This window comes from Cynocephalus volans, chromosome 7 (genome assembly GCF_027409185.1).
Source record: "Cynocephalus volans isolate mCynVol1 chromosome 7, mCynVol1.pri, whole genome shotgun sequence".
Classification (NCBI taxonomy): Eukaryota; Metazoa; Chordata; class Mammalia; order Dermoptera; family Cynocephalidae; genus Cynocephalus; species Cynocephalus volans.
Genome location: NC_084466.1, coordinates 116,801,212 through 116,824,116, shown reverse-complemented (window position 1 = coordinate 116,824,116; position 22,905 = coordinate 116,801,212). Strand labels below are relative to the sequence as shown.

At 36.5% G+C, this 22,905-nt stretch overlaps 1 protein-coding gene across 2 annotated transcripts in view; it reads right to left on the bottom strand.

Annotated features, from left to right (window-relative positions):
* Positions 1-7,998: 7,998 nt before the first annotated feature.
* Positions 7,999-22,905, bottom strand: part of A1CF (APOBEC1 complementation factor) — a 50,169-nt gene continuing 35,262 nt past the window's right edge. The window contains exons 6-11 of one of the 2 annotated variants that reach the window (XM_063102854.1): positions 21,582-21,679; positions 17,211-17,484; positions 15,048-15,253; positions 12,172-12,308; positions 11,217-11,362; positions 7,999-8,150 (exon numbers count right to left, since the gene is read on the bottom strand). In XM_063102854.1, coding sequence (XP_062958924.1) covers positions 7,999-8,150; positions 11,217-11,362; positions 12,172-12,308; positions 15,048-15,253; positions 17,211-17,484; positions 21,582-21,679 — 1,013 coding nt within the window. The remainder of the gene's footprint in view (positions 8,151-11,216; positions 11,363-12,171; positions 12,309-15,047; positions 15,254-17,210; positions 17,485-21,581; positions 21,680-22,905) is intronic. The other variant, XM_063102855.1, reaches the window with a different exon arrangement.

Genomic DNA, 22,905 nt, shown 5'->3' with positions numbered 1-22,905 from the left:
CCTAAGGGAAAGTGTGTAGGAATCCTTTCTTCTTTGTTCTTCCTCCATTTTCTGCTTGGAAAGTAAATCTTAGACCATGAGGTCAAGATCATGCAAATAAAGCAGCAAAAAGGAGTCTAAGTTCGCGACACTGCAATGCACAATAGCAACACTGTACTTCCTTCTGGGGCTTTTGGGTGAGAGACAATAAATTGCCATGTTATTTAAACTACTGCTATTTGGGGTACTGTTACCACCAGCCAAACCTAATCCTGGCAAATTCAGAATTTGGTACCTAGACGTAGGGTGCTGCGTGTAACAGAAACCAAAATGTGTGGTATTGGCTAGTGCAAAATTGGCAAACTTTTGCTTGAAAGGGCCAGATAGTAAATAATTTAGGCTTTGCGGGTCATATATGGTCTTAGTTTTAAATTCTTTATATTTTTAAACAACCTTTTAAAAATGTAAAAAGCATTCTTAGCTCAACCTTTTAAGGAACACAACAGCCATTTTTAGCTCAAAGGCCAACAAACAACCGGCATCTGGATTTTGTCCTGAAGGACGGTCGGCTGACGCTGCTTTAGTACATGAGGGATCAGCAAATGTCCCCAGACAAATGTGGACTTTGGAGCCCACTTACCCTATGGAGTCATATTTTCTCACTATTTTTAGTTTCTGAGCATTTCTCTTATTTTCTTTATTGATTGGAAAATAATGTACTTCATCACTAAAAGCTACATTTACTCAGATGCACCAGAGGAAACTTAGGTAACCTATGTGAATGTAAAGACGTCATCAGAAGCACATTGCAATTATGGTATTTGCTCAAATACAGCAAAACTTTACTTTTTAGGAAAGAAAAAAGTAGTCAGCAACTCAGGTTGATAATTTTAAAATCTTTATAATAGTACTTGAAAATTCAATTAAAACCATTTCATCATCCTGGAATTACACAACATTGCTTTGCTTCTCGTTTCGTGTGATTTATAATTCTAACGTGCTTGTTATGTTTGTATCTTCCAAACCAATGATTATTTTTCCAGTAACTGAATAGTATAATTTTACTTAATATATTTACATAGATCACAGTTAGAATTTTATAAAACATTGTACTCAAAGTACAAAAATAAATGCTTTATGCACACTCTTTAATACTGTTTTTATCTCCTTTTTTTTTCGGTATCTCAGCTAACTAACTTTACATAAATAAAAATAATAACAAAAAGGAAAAGGCACAAGATATTGCTTAACATCTGGAAACTAGAAATACATTTTGCTGACAGCCTGGTCTTCATTAAGAGATAGGGGATAACAATATTTGGCTCTATTGCAGTCAGAAAAATAGAAAAACAGAGAATTCTGCAAAGGAATAGGAATTAAAATACCAGTAATTACATTAAATATTTAAGCCAGTGGTAAGGATGGACTGATTTAAATAGATTTCTCTGCAGTCTGTAAGCCCAAACATCTCAGAAATTGTAATAGAAAACACCAAGTTTCAAAATAAAATTTACATTTGTAAAAAGTATGTATACTTCATTGCAAATCATTTACTGCAAAAAAATGTAGGTATGGCTAAAGCATGTTAAATAGACTTTTGAATTTTATAAAAACAAGTATGTTTAGAAAACAGAAATAGTGACTAAAATGTTTTCAAGTAAATAAAGAGCATAGGTATCTGCTCATTAACATCATAAATCAGTATGTGAATTTGTTAGTAAAGCTTTTTCTGTATCGCTAACTAAACCTTTTTCTCCTTCTGTTTTTGCATAGTCCTTTATATTTCTCCTGGGGAAAATATTTAAAAACTCATTTTGCTTAAATAACAATAATAAATAGGTCAAGTGTTAAATTCATATTTAAAAAGGCTTACTGTATCAACACAGCGTTTGGCAATAATAGTGGAAACTTAAGGTTTAGAACAGAGTTGGTTTATTTTTGGGATTCTGACCAAGTGGCAAAACCTACCAGTGTTGAAAAATGCAGAATGGACGACTACACTGTGTGCCCTACTGTGGAAAGAAATATGTGTATTCATATTCACAGTTTCTGGCATAAGAGTAGAAGTATAGTTTACACAGAGTGATCATACATTCTACAAAGAATAGGTTTGTGGGTTAATAGCAATAGAGCCTGTAAATTTCGTTTAATTCTCAATATTAGTAAAGAGAATAAGGGAAGAGTAAAAAGGAAATTCTACAAAAAAAGGAAATTCTATAAAAAAGGATAATACCTGTCAATATTATTTTTCATTTAAAAATAATAAAACCTTTACATGGGATCATGTGAGGCTTTTTGGCTAGCAACCATAATGGTGAAGTTAAATGCAGGGAATTAGTGTTAGAGCAAATTTGTGAATCTGTAGAAAGGAAAAGGCAAAATGCTTTTTAAGGTGAAGGTTCACATCAGAAGTCCTTCCTGGTTTGGGGCATAAGTAGTTTGAGTCAAGGAAGAAATGAAGCAGCAAATGCTCTAAGATCCTACTAATGCCCTATGGATCTTGACAGGCCAACCAAGTGTCCCCAAGAGCTATCTTTTCTCTTATCCTCTGCCTGGTCTGGCTTACTGGCTGCGAGCTATGCCAGTTGAAGGCAGGACTCAGGACCCACAGCCCAAGGGCAGTGGGAGGAAAACTAGGACCAGAGACAGGCTGGGTAGATGGGAATGGACTGAGAGTGCCTAGGGAAGAGATGGTGATACGTTCCTCTCCACGCACTGTGATCCCACCCCAGCCAGAAGGAAGTAACTGGGCCCTTTAGTCTACACTGTATCTACTCTGGAGAGGACAAAGCCAATTCTGCAACAAAAATTCATAAAGATGGGGGTTGGGGTTCACCATAGAATTTGCTGTTGAGAGGAAGAGGGGCTATTGTTAATATTTATACTGGGACAACAGTCATAAGCCAAGACTGTCCTGGCAAATCAGAATTTATTGTCACCCCAGAGAGACATTGCTAAGCCCTGAGTGGGACTGATGCTCTTCAGTCTCCAAGATGTTCCAGCGGGCAGCTTACTTTCTTTAGAGTTAAAAAGAGTTTTTTGGTATCTCCCTTTCCCTTAGACAAAGTATCACATGTGAAGAGAGGACAAGGCATATTATTTTTCTCGATTTCTCTCCCAAAATACAAGTTAAGCCTATAAGGAAGAGACAGAGGCAGAAATGTTCTCTGTTTTATTCCAGGCATGTTTGAATGAATGAAGGTTTTGGGTTTCCAAATTATTTATCTCTTCTAGTTTGGTCATAAATTTCTTTTTATTGTTAGCTAGAATATAAGGTTTTACTTTATCTTTCCTATGAAACTGAGGAGAACCAGTGACACATAAGGTTTGCACTCTCCCGTAAATGAATGGATGTATTCAAGATATGCATTGCCACCTATATCATATCTGTGCCTTCTACTTTCTGTATAGGCATTGTAAGAAAAAGCTGGCTTTTAATATGTTGGACATTTGAGGGGCAATAAAATATTCTGTACCCATTTTTTATTTAATAAAAAAAATGTTTAAGTATTTTACTCCATAAGTAAAGAAATAGAGTATGGGGTCAGAAAAATCTCTTTTTCTCAATAGTTTCATTCTTTATAGCAGTACTTGCTTTGTTTTGTTCTAACATTGGCAAATACAAACATAAATACTGGTGGATACCTTACGCTTTCTATGAACATGTTCTAGTAAAACTCAGAGCATTTTCAAGCTGTGATAGGAATATAGTAAAATTTCAGCATCAAATTTGACAATCAGTTTAACAAAACCCAGGTGACAATAGTTACATGCCAGGTAGGAATATTTTTGCCTAGTTTGTCTCTGTTTTTCAATATGTTCATAAAAATTTCTAAGTTATGCTATTAATATTTTCTTTTTAAAGTATTTATACCAAAGTTCCATTACAGTGTTTTATTCAAAACTTAATTTTACCTTTAACAGATATATTTACAATATTTGAATATGTATCTACAAAATATAAAAAGTGCCAAGTCTCTAGGTTAATTTTTAGAAATATTTTCACCCCCCTGGTAACTTTATATGAATGCAAGGGGAGGATTCAAGATCATTGCCTTACGTGAATATTCGGGCACATTTTCACTTTTAGTTGTAAGTTCCTTTTAGGAAATATTTGATAGGGCTGAAGTTGCTCAACAGTAGTAAACTATCAAAGTTTGTAGCTTTGAATGCAAAGAAAATTCACTCAAAGTATTAACTTTCTTTATTGACTCATTCTACTAATAGCACCTTGGAGAATCTCCCTGTCTACATGGACTCTAACTGTGGTCCAGTTATCCAAGACAGAATCATAAAATAGAGTCATTTAAAATATACTGGAAATTAATGTAAATTGAAAAGTATATTGATGTAATATTTATGAAAAGTTAATCTATGTGATTAGAAGAATGTGCATGTGTTTTCAAAGAAATTTAGGTAAAACTAAAATAAATTTCCTGCATAGCTATTATGGACACATAGCTATGTTAATCTCCATCCCACCTTTAAATAGTTGAGGAACTATGGTTTGGAAATAGGTCCTCTTTTGTTAGATACCTTTTTTTTTTTTCATCCTGGCTGGACAGTATGTTAGATATTTTTTTGAAGTCAGTATTTTCCTAACATGGGGTAGCTTTCTAGCACCATTTTGGGTGCTGTTACCCAAACACAGTGTGGTTTGGCATGATATCAGGTTGGGGAAGGGGCAAACTAGTCATCTTGGAGAATTATATTTTGTTGCAGTCAAAGGTGCTCTTTCAGCTATACTAGAAGAATATATGAATATGAGGTATTGAGAAGAGGCAGCATTTTACAGGTAAGAAAATAGACACCCAATATCATTAATAATCTATTAACTAATCAAATTTAGAAAGCCAATTCTAATGTACTAAATGTTTCTAAATTATTGGTTTGGGTGTTTTATTACTATCATGGTTGGCTGATTTTAATTTTTTCTATGGAGAATTAGGAAGCAGTCAAGTAAGAAATAGAAAAATGGACAGTGAGGGCCGAGCCTGTGGTGCACTCGGGAGAGTGCGGCGCTGGGAGCGCAGCGACGCTCCCGCTGTGGGTTCAGATCCTATATAGGAATGGCCGGTGCACTCACTGGCTGAGTGCCGGTCACGAAAAAGACAAAAAAAAAAAGAAAAATGGATAGTGATACAGAAGCATGAAGGTATTAAATAGGTGCTAATTTCTTAAGTCTGAAAACATAAACTTTGTGCAGAATTAACCTTTGGTTCTACACATGATTTTAAAAAGCTCATTTTCTTAATAGTTTCAAACTCATCATAGCAGAACTAGCTCTACATTACTTCACTTGAGAACAGCAAGAACAAACATATGGCATGGTAGACACATTGACACTTTCTATAACTACATTCTAATGAATTCAAAGTATTCTCTAGACTTTACTAGAATGAGGTAACATTTCAGCAAAAAACAAGACCGCATCTACCCACTTGTATAAAATCAGTCCTAAGGAGTTAAATGTCATGAATACCTATCTTTCCTCAAAAGTAAAGAGATAGTGTTCCAGTAGTAATTTTCTTGACACTTAGGTATTACTGTAGGTTTGTTTAGGTCTGTGTTCTCAATCTTTTAAAAATGTGATTACAACTTTGCCCAGAATCATGATTTTTACCATAAAGAGATTCTTATAATAATTAATTATCTTTACATTTTGATTAAACTTAAAACTTCTCTGGACCAAACCTTCCATTTTGAATTGACTAGACATGCAGAATACCCTCTTCTATTTATTTTCAAAGATTTTAAGGAAAATCAAAACTTTTTCTCTTAGAATTTGGAATGCTCTTTTGGGCTGAGTAGAAATTTGCCTGCCCTAATAGACATTTGCTATGTCAATGTCATTATTCTTTTTGAGAATAAAAGCAGGTCTGCGGGGGAATGCAAATTTGGATCTAAGAATTGCTTTACGTGGATTTTTTACTTTCTCACTTTTAGAGTTTGGCCTAACAGTTAGTTTGAAGCCAATATGAATTTTATTCAAATTCATACTGTTTATGAGATGAATAAAAATAAAACTGTGATTTGGCTATTTAACTTAGACAATTATTTCTTGCATTTTTCTATTTCATAAAAGTAAAAGAAAAAAGAAAAAAAAATTAAGGGATGTAATCGAAATACAAAGACTGTAACAGTTCCCAAACTTAGCTGCACATTGAAATCACCTAGGGATCTTTGGAATATACTGATGCCAGGTTCCCATTCCAAGACATTCTGGTGGAATTGGTATGAGGTGTGATCTTGGCAATAGCATTTTTAAAAGCTCTCCAGGTGTTTCTAGTGTGCAGCCAGTTTGGGAATTACTGTCCTTGGGAATATGAGAAACCAAAAGTAAAACAGAAAGCACAGGGTCTTTCAGAGTTTCGGGGGTAGCTTTGAGGCCTTTGATATTTGATTAGAGTCGGTAGAACTGAACGGTTACAAGGACTTAAGATTCTGATTGTAATTTACCAGATTTTGATTGGAATCTGGCCTGATTTTGGTTCACAGAATTCCATTAAGGAGTTGACAAAATTTTCTATGTCTTTGCATTTAGGTTTTGCCTTGAGTCCTGTAGAATTCACAAGGGCCAAGGGATTTTTTAAAATGGAAATTCTAGTACTGTATGTCTTAAACCACTAATGAGATCAGAGTAGTAGTAACAGGTATTTGGTATTGGACTTTGATTATTTCTGTTTTAAGCAAAAGTAATCATTTACAAGTATGGCAAAACCCATGGCAGGTTTTGTAGCACCCACCACCATCAGATATTTCTGGAGAAGAGGCCCAAGACTCTAGAAAATTTTGTCAAATAACACCCTTGCTGTGTGTCTGAACAAACAGCTTCTAATCAGCAGTGATGACTGGAAGGTTTTCCTGTGACAACTTCAAGACAAAAGGACTCAGGTATGATAAAGCTGCCTGATACTTACTGAAAGTAAGAAGAAGGGAAGGTAGAGGAATTCTTAGTAGATTTAATAAAAGTGGATTAGATAATCCAAGGCAAACCCCAAGTTAATAAGACTGTCTCTGAATGTGGATGGTGGCATGGGTGCTGCAAAAAGATCAAAGAAATAGGAGCAAATCTTCATTTAGCTGTTTGAAATGACTTTTCAGCCCATTTGCTGAATAGGAAAAAGTATCGTAAATGATATTCTGTAGATCTGATCTACTTTTTTATGATATTGGACAAAATGAGTCTGAGATGAAACATAAATCAGTGTGGCCAAGTCAAAAGTTTTTAAATGAGAAAAAGTCATTTCATGTTGGCATGATTCTTATGTTATGGGGATCTTTGGGATGGGTAGGAATTCTAGGCATGAATAGGTGTGCGCCAATGAGTTGCATGAATAATGGGGCCTGGATTTGCTTTAACCATATCTGCAACACATCATATCAATTTCTAGGAATTCCCGCAGGGCTGCAGGGGATAGGTAAACCCCAATCTATGACAAATTGACTGGATGGAATTTTCAGACTGAAGCGAGGTTGAATTCATACAGTCTTGGACAGTCTTTCCTGAGCTTGGGCCTGCAATCATGCCCCACAGAGTGGGCAATGCTGAATGAATTTGGAAAAACATCCTTCTACCTTCCTTTTGCCTCCTGGTGACTTTGTGTATCACAAAAGCAGCTGTGAGCAGGGGCTTAAGTCTCTGGAATTGACTTGGCTATCCTTTCTTGTTACTGACTGCCTAGGTCTGCTCAGCCCCGACTCTTGCCAGAAGATCTCTCTCCACTCTGTCAGAGTTTGTAAACATACTCCCAGGACACTCAGGAACCTTGGAAGACCAACATTTGGGGGCAATGGCTCTTCGGCTTTCTGTTAAACAAAAGGCACTTTAACATTTGATTTCATTTAGGAATGATGTTCTCATTTCACGATTCTGCAGGCTGTATAAGCTATACAGTCTCAGGAAAGGCATTGCTTTAGGAAAGATATTACTTATAATCATTAGGAGACTGAGTTGAGGTTTACTTATTCTATACAGAGTTTCGTGTGTGTTATTCTTAAATTAAAAGAAAGATATCTTCAGAAGGCTCCATATCCATCTCCTCGGGCAGTCACTGCAAAAGTGGGGTAGACCTCATAGGTTGTGTATGCTGCCAGGTCTTGTCCAAGGGTCACTGCTTGCTTGAGCTGGGCTGCAGACACAGGTACAGTTGCATTAGGAACAGCATATCCTGGAGGAGAAAGCAGAGAAAACTTTATGAAGGGGATTCAGATTAGCTCCCTTCTGGCTTATTGTCTTCTTTCAGGAATATGACCATTTAACATATTGCTTGAAGGTAAAAGTTAACATGTACATTTTAAAAGGTGCTCTCAGGGGACACAATATTTGGACTCAGTGATTTTTAAATGGCATTGGAAAAGTCCTAGGACAGTGTTCCTCAAAGTAGGGTTGGCCACCTGTGTCAGAATCACCTCACGCTAAGAGAATTAGAAACTGAATTAGAAACTGAAGCTTGACAGGACACTAAGTTGATTAAATCTTGGGATTTAGAACTTTTATCAGAGAGTCTCAGAATCTATAAAGGAGGGGAGGTGATTGAGGGGTTGGCAGCGCATGGAGTGGACTCTGTGGGTCTGGTTCTGCTGCATCCCCACACCTGTCTAAATGAATGTTAAAATTCATTGCCTTCATCCAAGAAGGATGTGTGGAGACTGAATAGACTAGTAGGAGAAATACTGTAAAGTTTTAGTGCGTATTTGCATAACATCATACAAACAAATGCCTGTCTCCTCCATACTCCATGTCTAGACCTAACTGTGAAGAGCAAAAACACCTTCTTCTCACCCCACCATCAACCCTGTCCTCGGTGAATTCAGAGGCCTCGATGCTGGTCCTTGCTCTCAGAGAACCAAAGAGTTTGCATGAGAAGGAAATCCCTCACATGCTCTCACGTTGGCATTATGTCTAGCTCATGAACGTTTGCTTTTGAGCAAGAGGTTGTAATAGCCGCTATCTAAAAACAATATTTCCCTCTTAATGTTTTAGACCAAAACCTGGGTATTTCTGAGATGATCCAAAAATTGTGAAAGACAACAAGAAAAAGGAAGAAGTATACTTAAACAACTAATGGGGGCCTGATTTAATAAAAAAGTACATTTGGTTTACATGCAGTGCAAGTCTGCCCAGCCCCAGACACATTGATTTTTTTTTCTGGTGACTTCTCTGGAAGTGGTAGCAGGAAGCTGGCTGGGCTATTTTTTTTTTTTTTTAAATTGAATCTACTCCTTGGCTCATTCACTTTGGGCAGTAATGCTGACTAATGTACTAGTGAAGTTTGGTACATTTTCCAAGGATATGAGAAATGTGTTAACAATTACTTTCATAATTTTGAAAATAGTATTTTTAAAGTAAGTGGGTAAGTAAATCTCTCTCTCTCTCTCTCTCTCTCTCTCTCTGTGTGTGTGTGTGTGTGTGTGTGTGTGTGTGTGTGTATGTGTGTAGCACAGATTTTATTTTTAAGGATCTTTGAATTTTTCTTTTCAATTTGGCTAATTTCCTAAGTGTAAGGGCATAGTTTTTTACACAGATTCTTCCCTTGGAGCCTATTATTTTTTATTTGACTCACAGCCAAGATATAAGAGAGGCTCTCAAATTCTTAGGCATTCCCAAGACAACTCTCATGCCCTAAATATTTTTAACTTCTTACAAGAGCAAATAGAAGTGAGGAAAAGATAAAACATTCTTGGGTAAAAGCAAATCCTTTCCAAAGTGGAAGAAAACTTTAAAATGCCCCTGACAGTGACTCATTTGCTTTTACAGTATGTTAGTTAGGTGTCTTTGGGGTGCAGCTTTTTGCATGACAGGGGCTCAACTTTCTCCAAGAGCTGAGAAGCCCTAGCGTAGGTCCCGAGTAGCTTATAAACACCCTGCTTTATGGGAAGCAAACACAGGGGCTGATGGCCCAGGGAGGACCTTGCTCTGTGTAGTGTCAGCTGTTACCTTGGTAACCTTGCAGTCACTCACTGCAGAGCGTCTTTATGTTCTTACTCAGAAACAAAGCTAGAATTAAGGTCACAATCATGTGTGAAGCATGATTAGCTTTAGCTTCACTTGCCAGAATGGAGAACATATTCAGATTTTTTAAGGAATAAAAGAAAATGAGAGCGAACCCCAGATGTTGGGATGTGAGGAATATAGAAGTTCTCACACCTATACACGGTCAATATATGAATTACTCAATTGATAGGAATGTCCTATTTATAGGTCTAGTCAGACTCTCTAATTTGGATTTGGGGGGCATGCTGACACAATGTCAGAATGACAAATTTCTTTAAAAGAAATAAATTTTTTATTACTAAGAAAGAATGGAGTTACTCTAACTGCTGAGAAAAAAAATTCCAGAAAGTTTCTTGCCTGGCCCCTTTAATCTTAGATTAAATGAATCTTAGAGGATTCATTTTTAATTATTAGCATTTGTTGTGGACCCCTGTGACCCCTGAAGGCATGTTGATCTACAGATAGGCTTTATCTTAAGAAACCAGCATATACTCCAGACCAAAATTATAGAACAGATCAACTGAGACCTGATTATTTACATATTGAAAGGATCTCTCTCTCTCTCTCTCCACACACACACACACACACACACACACACACACACACACACACACACACTCTCACACACAATTTTTAACTTAGTTTTTTAAAAATGTGATCTACACACTTCTTTCAGAAAGCAAAGTAATAAAAGTACAATGACTATTGGAATTGGGGCGTGAATTCAAGGACTGCTTAAAAGCTAACTGACATTGACCAAATTGCTTACTCTTTCCAGTACTCGGTTTCTTCATCTGTGTAATGGGCATTATGATCAAACCTAACTCTTGGTGGTGTCACGAGCATTCCTGAGATCATATAAAGGTTTTCAGCATTTAGGGGAGTGCCTAGCACATAAGAGTTCAAATAAACACCAGCTATTAATAGATTGTCCCAAACTCTCTCTAAAAGTAAAAACCAAATGAAGCCAAAATAAACCAGGCTCAGAGATTGACTCATTCAAGATCACACAGCTGCTTAAAGCTGAGCTGGGACTCGAACTTACTTCCTCTGCTCTGCTCAATTTTCTTGCCTCCTGCTTTCATGGTTCACTCATCTGGCAAACTGTTCTTGGTCCACAGATAGTGCAAATTGGATTTACTGTAGGTGGAGTTCGCCATCAATTCTACGAGTTCGTGGTACCAAGAAGAGTTTCCCAAATGCTCTCTGCAGGGTGCCATTTCTGGCACAGTTCCCATACCTGGGAAGGCAGTGGCTGCAGCAGCAGCTGCGGTCCCAGCGTCACTGCCATCAGTGGGGATGCCCAGGGTCTGCAGGGTGTATTCGGCCGCATATGTCTTTGCTTCATCCACATAAGCACTTAGCTTCGGAGGTGTGAAAGGGTGGCTGGAAAGCATAGTCAGTCAGGACAGGCATGTTTAAACTTGCGCTACTGAGTGGGGTGAAAACCTAAGGCACTGTCAGCTTTTTAAGACGATTAGATGGTGGAATTTTGTGTGAGTATTTTTCATTCTTGTGGCTATTAAAGCTTCCAAATATATTAGGGGTCTTCAAAAAGTTCATGAAAAGATTTCTATTATTTTTTTAATTCTATTTTTTCATGAACTTTTTGAAATACCTTTGTGTGTGCACGTAGGAATATTTGTGAATTGACCTAGAACATGGGTGGTTGATGACATTCCTGAAACACACCTATAACTCACTATATGGCTTTTTAAGGTATATATGAAATACAATGGTTTCTAAAATGTATAGAAATTCAGGCTCAAGGCACAATTCAGAAGGTGATATCCACAACTGAGAGATCATACTGTTGGTCCAAAATTTAAATGATGGGGCATGGTATTATTACATATAAAAATGGCAGTTTCATATGGTGCAACCTAATACAGCACAGATAAAAGAATGGACTATAGTTTTCATTTCTAATATATTTTATATTACCTGCTGTTTTTCACTGGTTGATTACATACACAGTCTTCATTGTGTATATGGAATTTGGGGTTTTCAGAAGCCAGCCTCATAGCCAGCACACACATTTCAACTACACAATCTCAACCTTTGCATTTAATGACAAATGAGTACATAGTAAACTGGAGTATTTACCTTGTTTATATAGTGACCAAATGCACTTAATTTACAAAGGAATCTAATTCTAAAATGTAAATGATTAGGAATTTGGAGAAGTTACCCACATGGCAGGATTCTGGCTGGCCAGAGCAGGAATGGTTATTTTGTACAGGAATAGTTGTCTTTGGTCTTGTCCGATGGCAGAGTGCAACTGGTACACTGGTTGTCCCCAGTTGTTTTTCTGACAAATTTCTTCTAATATCTACAAGAGTAAAAGAAAAGTGATTTCCCCCTCAAATGTCACATTTGCATTATTTCTACAGTTTTTAGGTTTTTACACTTCAATCTTCAGAGTTTAAGCTAATATGAGAAGATATAAAAGGCCACATGGTTTAATGACTCAAAATTTAAGATGAACTCAATTTGAACTCCATTTAAAATGCTATATCTATTAGTTCATAAAAATCATTTTCACACCATTTACTTTAATATGTTTTTAGTTTAGTCCATTAGCTGTAACTTTTTACCAAGAGCTTAATTTTATGATTTGTTAGATATGTTTATCCCGTTTTTTTAAAAATTGATGCTCCAGAGCTGTGTGGATAGATTTATTCCTTACTACTCTCCATCCCTCTGTTTGCAATGGTTTAGAGAAGATAACTTAAGAATATACTCTTATTTCATGTCATTTGTCATAGGGTTTTAACCTCACGTTTTCATAAAAATGGAGTTAAAAAGTTTAATGGGTTAATATTTATTGATGAGCATTAATAAATGGGTGTTGACAGTTGCAATGTTCTCATTTGTCAAAACACCACTTCTAGCTATTTTTATGAAGATGTGATTTTCAGCATTCTCCTGCATTTTTTCTTTAAACCTTCTGTAATTGCTTTAAACTGAATCTTTTCTAAAGGCTCATATTTTCTTCATCCTGAGCCGTTTTTGGTGGTCCAGAGCTCCTTTTAGTCAGCAGATTCAGTATACTGTACAAAGCAGGGCTCAAGATTGAGAAGAGAGCTCTGTGGGACAGAACAATGCCCCAGGATGTGTCTCTGGAGCTTCTTATCTCATTTGTTCTAACACTAATCCAGCTGCCATAGCAGGGCATTTTCCAGTTTGTTAATTTGTAGATTGCTTTTATTTTCTCTATTAACTTTTTCTTTTTAATACTCTTGTTTTGCAGCATCTCTTGTCATCTACAAAGCATTCTCTAAGGCTCCTGGACAGTAATAAATTAGCCTTTGCTGGCAGGTATTCTGCCTGCCTGTTCATGCCAGGTGAGCAGACCCACGCTAAAGGGCAGTATTTGTCCCTCTGCTTTTCTGGTTGGATGTTTGTGACTTCTGTGAGGTTGTTTAGACTCCATCTATGTTGGACGAGTGTGGCACAGTCTTCAATTTCTAAGTCATAGTTGTAGAAATCCAGAAACAAATGAATTAATGAACTTTCATTAGTTGATAGAGATGGTTACTCACATATTAACACAAAGCATGACCAATTTCCAACCTGAATTTAATGTAAAAAGTAGAGATCTTTACTCATGCTGTAGCAGCTCTCAGAACTATTATACAGAATTTATGATTATTATTTTTTTTCTTAAAAGATTTCTAGGTGTTCCAGTACTTTAATTAGGTTCTTTGTTTTGAGTTTTAACCCGAGAGAAATTGGATGATTAGCTTTTGTATTTTCTAAACAAGCTCCATCACATCACTTACCAGCTGTCATTATAATTATCTGTTTATGTGTCAGTATTCCCCCACTGGATTGCCATATGATTTTTGATTGCAAGGAGACTGTGTCATATTCATTGTTACATACCTAGCACCTAGCACAATACATGGTACATAAAAGAAGCCCAATACTTTTTTTTTTTTTTTTGCTGCTGGCTTGTACAGGGATTGAACTCTGGACCTTGGTATTATCAGCACCACACTCTAACCAACCGAGCTAACCTGTCAGCCCAATAAATGTTTTGTGAACAAATCAATGATTACTGCTAACCACTTTGCTAGGCATTCTTTTTTTTTTAATTGCCTGGGTCAGGTTAGGAGAAACTTTAGATGAACTAATTTGTCAGAAAATGAAAGCCGTTAATCCCACAAAAAACAGAAAACTGTTTTCTTTTTGATTGCAATCATAAGGATACCTCTGTAAATTTGGGACTGATACCCTTGGCATGGGAGTAGGGAAGTTACGTTATGGGTACACAGACTGTTACCCTGGTTATTCAGCCAAAGTGTATTTCAGAGATGAGCATATATTGCACACCCACAGGGATCACCTTAAAGGTTAACACAGATCCTGTTTTGTTTTATTTTTAACCCTGATATTCAGTTTCCATATTGAAACAACTTTGATAACTTTTAGTTTTCCAATAATAAAAACCGCAGCCTCATGCGGAAACATGCAAACTTAGAACTGTTAAGTGAAAACAATAGAAATTCACCAGAATGCCACTGCCCAAAAATGACCATCATAGAAGACCTAAATTGATATGACTGATGGCACCCCATGGTTAAAGATTCACCTAGGTATCACGTGGAGCTTTCTCTTAAACACAGTGTTTGCAAGAAAAGATGTCCCAAATGGTCTATTCAGGGTTCTCTGTTATGAATATTCTCCATTTACCAACCAACCTGATTCACACACAATAGGCATTTATTCTGAGGTAGGGTCTTTGCCTCATTTTATTTTCATTTAAGGTATTGGTCAATAATTCTTAATACCTCTTACATCCTTTGCATTTCAGTGGGAGATTATTTAAAGTTTTAAACCTTATGACTAAAAATAAATGAAAGGCCTAAAATGGAAAAATAGCACTCAATACCCACATTCCCTTAAAGTGCATCGTGTTGATTAGGTACTTTATCAAGTAAAACAAAACAAAAACAAAAACAAAAAACCAGTAGCCCAAGAAGGAGCAAGTCAATCGTTTGATGAAAGGTGAATGATGGTCATTGGCTCAACTTAAAGAAACTATCTTTGGAAAACCATGACCTACCTGGGGAGCAAGTTTAATTCCTTGGGGTTTTAAAGTGACAGGATTCATTGGGGTGAGCTCCATCCCAGGTAGAAGGTCATAGAGTTTGTCTTCTCTCTTGTCTCCTTTGACCTGGTATCCACGACCCAGGCCTGTGTATGCCAAATAGCCACGGCCGCCCAGTCCTCTCACTCCCGCAGCCCCTACAGGTACATTCATGTAAATTTCTAGGAATGTAAGAAGGCATTAAACTGAATCAAACCACCAGAAAATCACCCTGAATCTTACTGTAATGGAACACTTAGCCCCAGTCACATTGATTATCACTCTGAAGATGGTTAGAAAACTCTAGGATTCTAATGTAATGAAACTCAACATAAGGTAAGGTTCACCACAGTCATCTCTCTCTCTTTTTAAAAACCTCTTGTGGAAGAAAGCAATACTGTCAAAGCTATTGATAAGTACACAAGCAATTTAAAAATTTTAGTACAGAGAGACATTTTGCAATTTCTGTCTTCAGTTAACCTTTTGTTGATGTTTTTCTATAGACTAATAAAGCTTGGGAATGTGATTATTAAAACATCCCAACATAATATGACTACTTGTATTGAAATAGTCTTGCATAGAGACTATCATTGATTGGTAAATCATAAATGAATTCTAGCTTTCCCAATTATTCTGCACTCAATGACTTATCAGAAAACTAGCATTTAGAAAGCATGTTTTTAAGTTCACCATACTCTCTTTCATGTTCTGTCACTGTGAGGCTTAAATTTCTGTTGAGTTTCATGCATAGATTCCTTTTGATTTTTGTTTTGCCATGTTGCTATTTTCATTTCCTATTGGTGACATAAAGAGATAAAATATTAAATTGATTACCCTTCATCTGTGAATGTTATTCATTGATTTCTTTCTTGTTATAAGATAAGTATTTTTTTCCCTTAGAGTGGAGTTTGTTTTTTCTACATCACAATTGGTTGGCAACTTATATTTAATAAGTTGTATGGACTGGTTAATGATGTGATTTTAGATTATAAATATGTAATGTTTCAACATCATCATTTATTACTATATTTACATATTATCCTGAAGGAGATCCTGATGATTTCTTTTGCATTACAATTTGGGGAAGTGATTTTATTATGGGTATGGACTTTTAAGGCTGTCGAACACTAAAGTCTTAGGGTGGTAAAATCAGTTCTCCTGCAAAATAGTAAAACACAGTAAGATAATTGTTTCCACAGTAATCTGGATGTGCCCCTTTTCTTCTAAGTCAAACCCAATAGATTTATATACATAGTTTTTTGTTCAATTGCCCAGATTGGTGTCATATTGAAAGATAAAACTAGGATTCCTTTGGCATTAGCCACATCCTAGAAAAACCACTCTGAAGGAGTCCAAAAGGCAGAGACAAACTAGTTTCTTGGAAATAAAAAAATGCTTTCTTTATCTTCTATATCATTTGAGCTAACTGGTCTCAGAAAACGGCTTAAACATTTGTAATTCTTACAGGATTCAAACATGAAATATTTACTGTCTGGCAGTCAGATGGAGGTGTTTTTATATTTTTTTGTTTTCTATTTGGGGTTTATTTAGTTTCCCATATACTAAATAAATAAGTTGATTTCCTTAGTAGTTTGGCTTTTTAGAAGGTATAACACATTTTTGGGGGGGCGGGGGAGGTCATATATCTGTTAGACTATATTTACGGTAATTTGTGATTTATATATAAAGATCATGCCACTAAGTCACCATCAAGAACTCACATGTCTTGAAATGTTTTTGCTGTTTGAGGTAACGGGTTTCCACTGGACCATACTACTCTCCCTTGGAAGTTTTGTAATGAGTCACATATGACTGCAAGATAATGGTCCAGGGATAAGAAAGAAGCTAATGATAGGGGAACTGGGTTTTAGTTTGTGCAAATTGTATGGGCCCATGCACAGACCAAATTTGTATGCTAGTTTATTTGCACTATGCCCTGACCAAGTTTTTTCAATAACCAGTTGTAATGTGAAAAAAGATTCCTGTGGAAGGAAACCTATTGATATAATATTTGATTTTTAATAAACAAACTTTCAGCCCTTTTCTCCCAGTACACCCATCCAATTTGTCTAAGGCTATTGCAATACAAATCATTTGAAATCTTGGGGTTACTCTAAGGTAAGAACTGAATAGTGTTACCTCTAATAGAAGGGGCTCGGATAATGGCCCTGTTGCTGAGGTGTCCTTTGGTGGCTGGGAAATGAAGACTGGGAATAGCTGCATAGGCCTGGGGAGCATAGAAGACAGGAGCTCCAAGGTAGGTTGTGGTGGGATCATAAACATGGCCCAGAGAGTAAGTGTAGTCTCCTTGCAGCATGGTGCCCCTTCCACCTGTGCCTCGGGTGTACCTGACATAACTGTCCTTGTCCACTGGTTTGGCAAGGGTCACTTCAATGGGGGAACCATCCAGCACCTGTTGTAGAGATCAAGGAAAAAGCAATATGAGAAGATGTGAAGACAACCAAGTGTGGCTGAGCCCCAATAGCATGTCTTCTTCTAAATGTTAGATTATTTGCTGTATGTTTACTGACTGTTTCGATTATTTGTATCTTGCCTCTTTATAGGTTAGCGTTTATACACGAGTTGAATTTTCTCTGAGTGGTTTTGTTGGTAGGTTGCATAAGATACCAACAGGTTTGGCACTGGCATATTGGCCACCATTCACTGATATATTGGTTATAAAAGTATATTCTGGATAAGGCACTGACACAGAAAATTACGTGATATTTTCTGTTATATAATATACATGTTTAAATTACATATTTATATAATTATACAATTTGAGAAATTTTAGTTTCATTATGGGTAGAGTATAATCTCCACTACCTAGCACAGTAAAATGAAGGTGAAAGGAAACCAATAAAGAGATCTTATCAATTATTAACACCTTGTCATGGGCAGCCCAATCAGGCTTTTCCAACTGACAGCCAGCTAAATATCTTTGTCCTTAGAGAAGCTATACAATAGGTAAGTTTTCACTGGAGAAGAAGAAAGGCTTAAGTGGGGCCCTACTCAAGGAAGAAGAATCTATGAGGTGATTGTGTTGTCTCCCATAGGTGCTTCCTTATAAGGCAGGCTTTTGATCTGCTGGACAGTCATGAAGTAATAAACAGGGAGGGTGGGGGTTGGGCGGGTGGGAGCAATATTGAGGTTTCTCAAGTCATGCACCACTTAAAATTGTTTTTAAGCATTATTGGAGTAGGTCTTCTCTGATACAAGTTTTTGAGGTTGCAAACAGCTCCACATATTGAAGATAATAGCTGTATGAAGATCTGCATGAGCAGCTAGCTTCTAGGTTGCTTGTCTACACAGTAGCAAAGATGGCTCTCAACAAATATTTGATAAATTGACGTATTTCTTATCAAAGGGACAAAGTGTCGTCAGAAAGCATTTGTGGCTTCTTTTGAATAAGAATATGATGGGCTACTATTTTAAACAAAGGAAGAAAATAATATAAAGTGTTTTTGCAGACATTCCCTTTTACAGTAGCTAAGTGTGCACCCTTATCCTCTGATTTCGTGAGCAACTCAGTGGTTCCTGGATTACTGAAGTCTGCTTCACAAAGATTGTGTTTCACAGTTATCCTGACCATTTTGGTGAACCTCTGGGGCAATTTGTCCCTAGTTTCATTTATCTACCTCACTTTTTAGTAGCAGTAGTCAGTCTCAAATATGTTTAATGAAACACGCTGACCTACAGACAGAATCCACCTGATAGTCACCAATCTTATACTGATGTTGATGTAATTAGAAGAAGTAGACTTGGAATATTGAAGGAAGGGGGTGACCTTGCGTATACGATTCTTCATACTTTCAGTCTTGTCTTGAGGAACGTGAGAGACTCAGACAGGTCTCTGCTTATAGGCACTCCCATATCAAGAGAGGTTTTGAATGGACTGATTCTTTACTACAAAGTCAGATTTCCTAATATAATAGATTTTGTTCCACAGTCCTCTGCCCCCTCCAATAGCGTTTTAAACACAGCATTGTGTTTTAGTTATTTGGTTCAGACATTTCAAGAGCTAGGACAACATCTCATTAATCTGTGTAGCCCAACAAGCCCAGAAAAATTGCTTTCACATCATAGACATTCACAAATACAAGAGGTCTTCAAAAAGTTCATGGAAAGATTTGTATTATCTTTTAATTCTATTTTTCCATGATCTTTTTGAAGTAACCTTGTATTTGTAGAATAGATGAATAATCATGTCCGAAGCTCAACTCATCACATTTCTCTCTAAATGGGTTTCCCTTCCGACTTCCCTAATAGTTCCCCGTATTGAAGACATAACAACTTGTCCTTCTTTCTCACCCCTCCCATCAGTTCCTGGGTCCTTTGAGTTCATCCCCAATAGTTCTGTGTAGAGCTCTCTTCTACATTACATTCTCACCTTACTTAAAGCCTTTAATTTTGTCCCATCTGGGTGACTAATAGCTTTATAACTAATTTCCATTACATTTCTTTTCCCACTCTATTAAAAAGTCTACTCTTACTGGTTAATTTTCCTAAATTGTAAATGTGACTATTGCTTCACGGCAAAAAAAGCTTTGTCTCGCTTTGTCTAATAAATTAAATATAAATATCCATATATATATATACACACACACTCAAAAGCCTTCATAGGTCCTAGGAATATTTACTTTTGATCTTCCCATACCACATTATAGTTCTATATAATATTTAGTATATATTAAATTCCCTAACATATGTAAATTTTGCTATAAAAATATCTGGCTGTAAATTTGGGAATAATTTCAATACATTTACACTGCAATTATTCCAATGTAATTATTTAGCATTTGACTTATGATTGGCTGAGCCTTCTGGGTGATCATCATGTATACTCAGGAATGTTCCCAAATAGAGAAAATCCAACTTACAGATTGTTTTCAAAGCAATGACTTTTTTTATGATACTAAAATGTAAATAATCAATGAAGATGGAAATAATGTTTTGCTTCATAGACATGTATCTAAATACGCATTAGTTTTTGTTTTGTAGTTTTCTTTGTGTATCTGAGGCAGTACTTCTTTTCCTCCTGGACTCAAACATTTTTGTAGGCCACTGAGGAGCTCATATTGCCAAGGGCTCCACTGGTTCTGAAGGACCTGGGCTGAGACGTCCTCCCTTTGCCCTCCAGATGCACAAGCCATTCGTCTCTAGCCCGCTCTCTGCTCTGGGAGGCTACTCTACATGGGGTCCTCTTCGGGCTCCCCAGCCTTCCAGATTATGATTGGATTTGGCCAATGGGGAGATTGGAGTGGCAGACCACAGTGAGTTTGGGACATTTAGTCTCCTGGCTCCCTCTCTGAGCAGTCACCTTGGGCTGGCTGTCATCCTTGACCAAAGTTCACTATTTCTCTCAAAGAGACCCACTGTATACAACTCTCTTCCCTTCAGGAATCTTATTATCCTCCAGCTCTCTGTGCCTTTGACTCCAGGGGTGCTGTGAGCCCCAGATTCCTGCACTACCTCTCTTGATCACCCTAGTCCCCACTTTTGTAATTAATCCCTTCATCTTCTGTTTCCTGCTGAGAAGCTGATGGATGTAAGACCCGGTGGTAAAACAGCCCTGTGTGCATTACCTTCTAACCAAATTGCTCTCCATTTTACTGTTCTCCAATTTCATCTTGCTCTTCCCCCATTCTGTGCCTCTGTCTGAGATTGCCTCTCCTTTCCGTGTTTTGTCTTTTGAAATTGTATCCAATTTTCATAGCTTCTCTTACATGTTATCTTCTCATATCCATGAAGATTTTTCTGATTCTTTATGACCCACTTCTTTCTTTGAACTGTCTTGCCACTTCTCATCTATTTTTATGATACCTGACTGTATTTTGCATAGGTGTTTGTGTACTTGTTTTATCTCTTCAGCAGACTTTGACAAGCATTTTTAGTTTGATTCTTTTTGTATTATTCCAGACATTATTAGCATGACAAGCAGTCTACTGAAGGCTTTTAATGTTCATTGGATTGATATGTAAATATTATATTGGTTCCTATAGACAAACAAGTAGTAAGGATGTAAAAGTTAGTTTTTCCCCCAGACCCTGCTTTTGGCAAGGAGAGAGATACTAAGTCTTCTGGAATTGGAAGATCAAACTCTGAGGGCAGAATAATGGCTATCTTGATATCTTTTCTGGTCATCAGCTTCTAAACTATTGCACTGCAAAGGTGATAATCTCTTTGAATAAATGAGAGAAAATTGGAATTAGGAAAACACCTTGAAATAATCTATTCTAATCCCCTCTTTATAAAGAAATCGAGGGCCTGTGACTTGTCAATGACAAATCAGAAAAAACTAGAGGTAGAGCTGGACATATTAGCGACATTCCCATTCTCCACTGTGCTTTCCATCACTTCTCTTTTGTGCATCTTCAATGGACTGAGGCAGCCATGTCAGAGATGGACAAAGCTGGAGTGAGACAGACTTGCAGGATTGCACTTTTGAATAGAATGTCCACACTAAACTTGGGTGAAATTTGTACATGTTTTTTCTTTCTCCTATGTTACCTTTCCATTTAAAGCTTTCATAGCCTCAACGGCATCTTCTCGGTTGCTGAAGTGCACAAAAGCATAGTCTCGGATTTTTTTCACTCTCTCCACAGCACCTGCAAATAGAGTGCAAGTAGCCCATTAGCAAACTTGAGATAGCACTGAAAATGATATATTTTAACATTTAGCTTCCAAGAGTATGTTATTTTTTTGGAGACCTAACATTTAAGTAAGGATCTCATCAAGCATATTTCATGTGTCCAGGTTTAAAATTTTATATAGTTAATAAAAGATTTTGTTTGTAATTGTTAAATAACATATATTCTGATTATTGTATTTTACAGTTAATTATGGATTTGTATTTTCCACTTCCTAGATTATAAGATCTTTAAGAGTAGGAATGGCATCTTACTTTGCATCTAATATAATGTAAAAGACAGCACCTAATGCATGATACAATATTTGTTGAATTGTGTTGAACTCAGTTATTAGTCATTTTATAAATATGTATGTAGCTAATTATCTTATAAACATGTATGTAGGAGTTTTATGTTTCTTTTCCTCAGAAAAAATGCCTTACTTTTTTGTCTTATAAAATAAAATTTTAGAGTTAAGAGGGACTTTAGCAGTGATTTACTTTAGTTTTTCTTTAATTAATTTTACTTTAATTTACTATTTTTAATTTAAATATTAGGAAACTATGCTATGACAAGGTGAGTGGGATTTATGAGTCCACACAGCTAGGAACTAAAACCAGATCACCTATATCCTTATCTGATACTCTTTAAATTAAAAAGAAAAAGAAAAAAATGGTTGTTTCTGAAAGAACATCTGAAACCAAGATAGTTCTTAATATGTAAAGAATGTAAAGATTGGAAACAACTTTTGCAGATATCCACTAATTTTCCTTTGAGGAATGTCTTATACAGAAATACACACACGCACGCACAAGGATCAGGCATAAGGAAGATGTCAATTAAACCACTGTTGAAATAATAAAAATAAAACCACTTAATGTCCATTTTTATGGGAGCGATTAAATCTGATACATTTATACCAACACTGAGTCTTTAAAGAGAACAAAATAGACCAATAGATACTTATATGGAAAGATACAAGGCCTATTGTTAATTTTAAAAAGTTACAAAATAATAACTATAATATTATAGCATTTATGTGTTTAAAATTTCAACCCATATAGTATATGCATACACAAGTATAAATACACTCGCATAGAAAGAGAACTGGAAAGACAAAGACCAAACTGTTAATAGGGGTTACTGCAGAATTGGGGAGAAAAGTTGGGGAGAATGAAGGGGACTTTCATAATTTAATTGATATA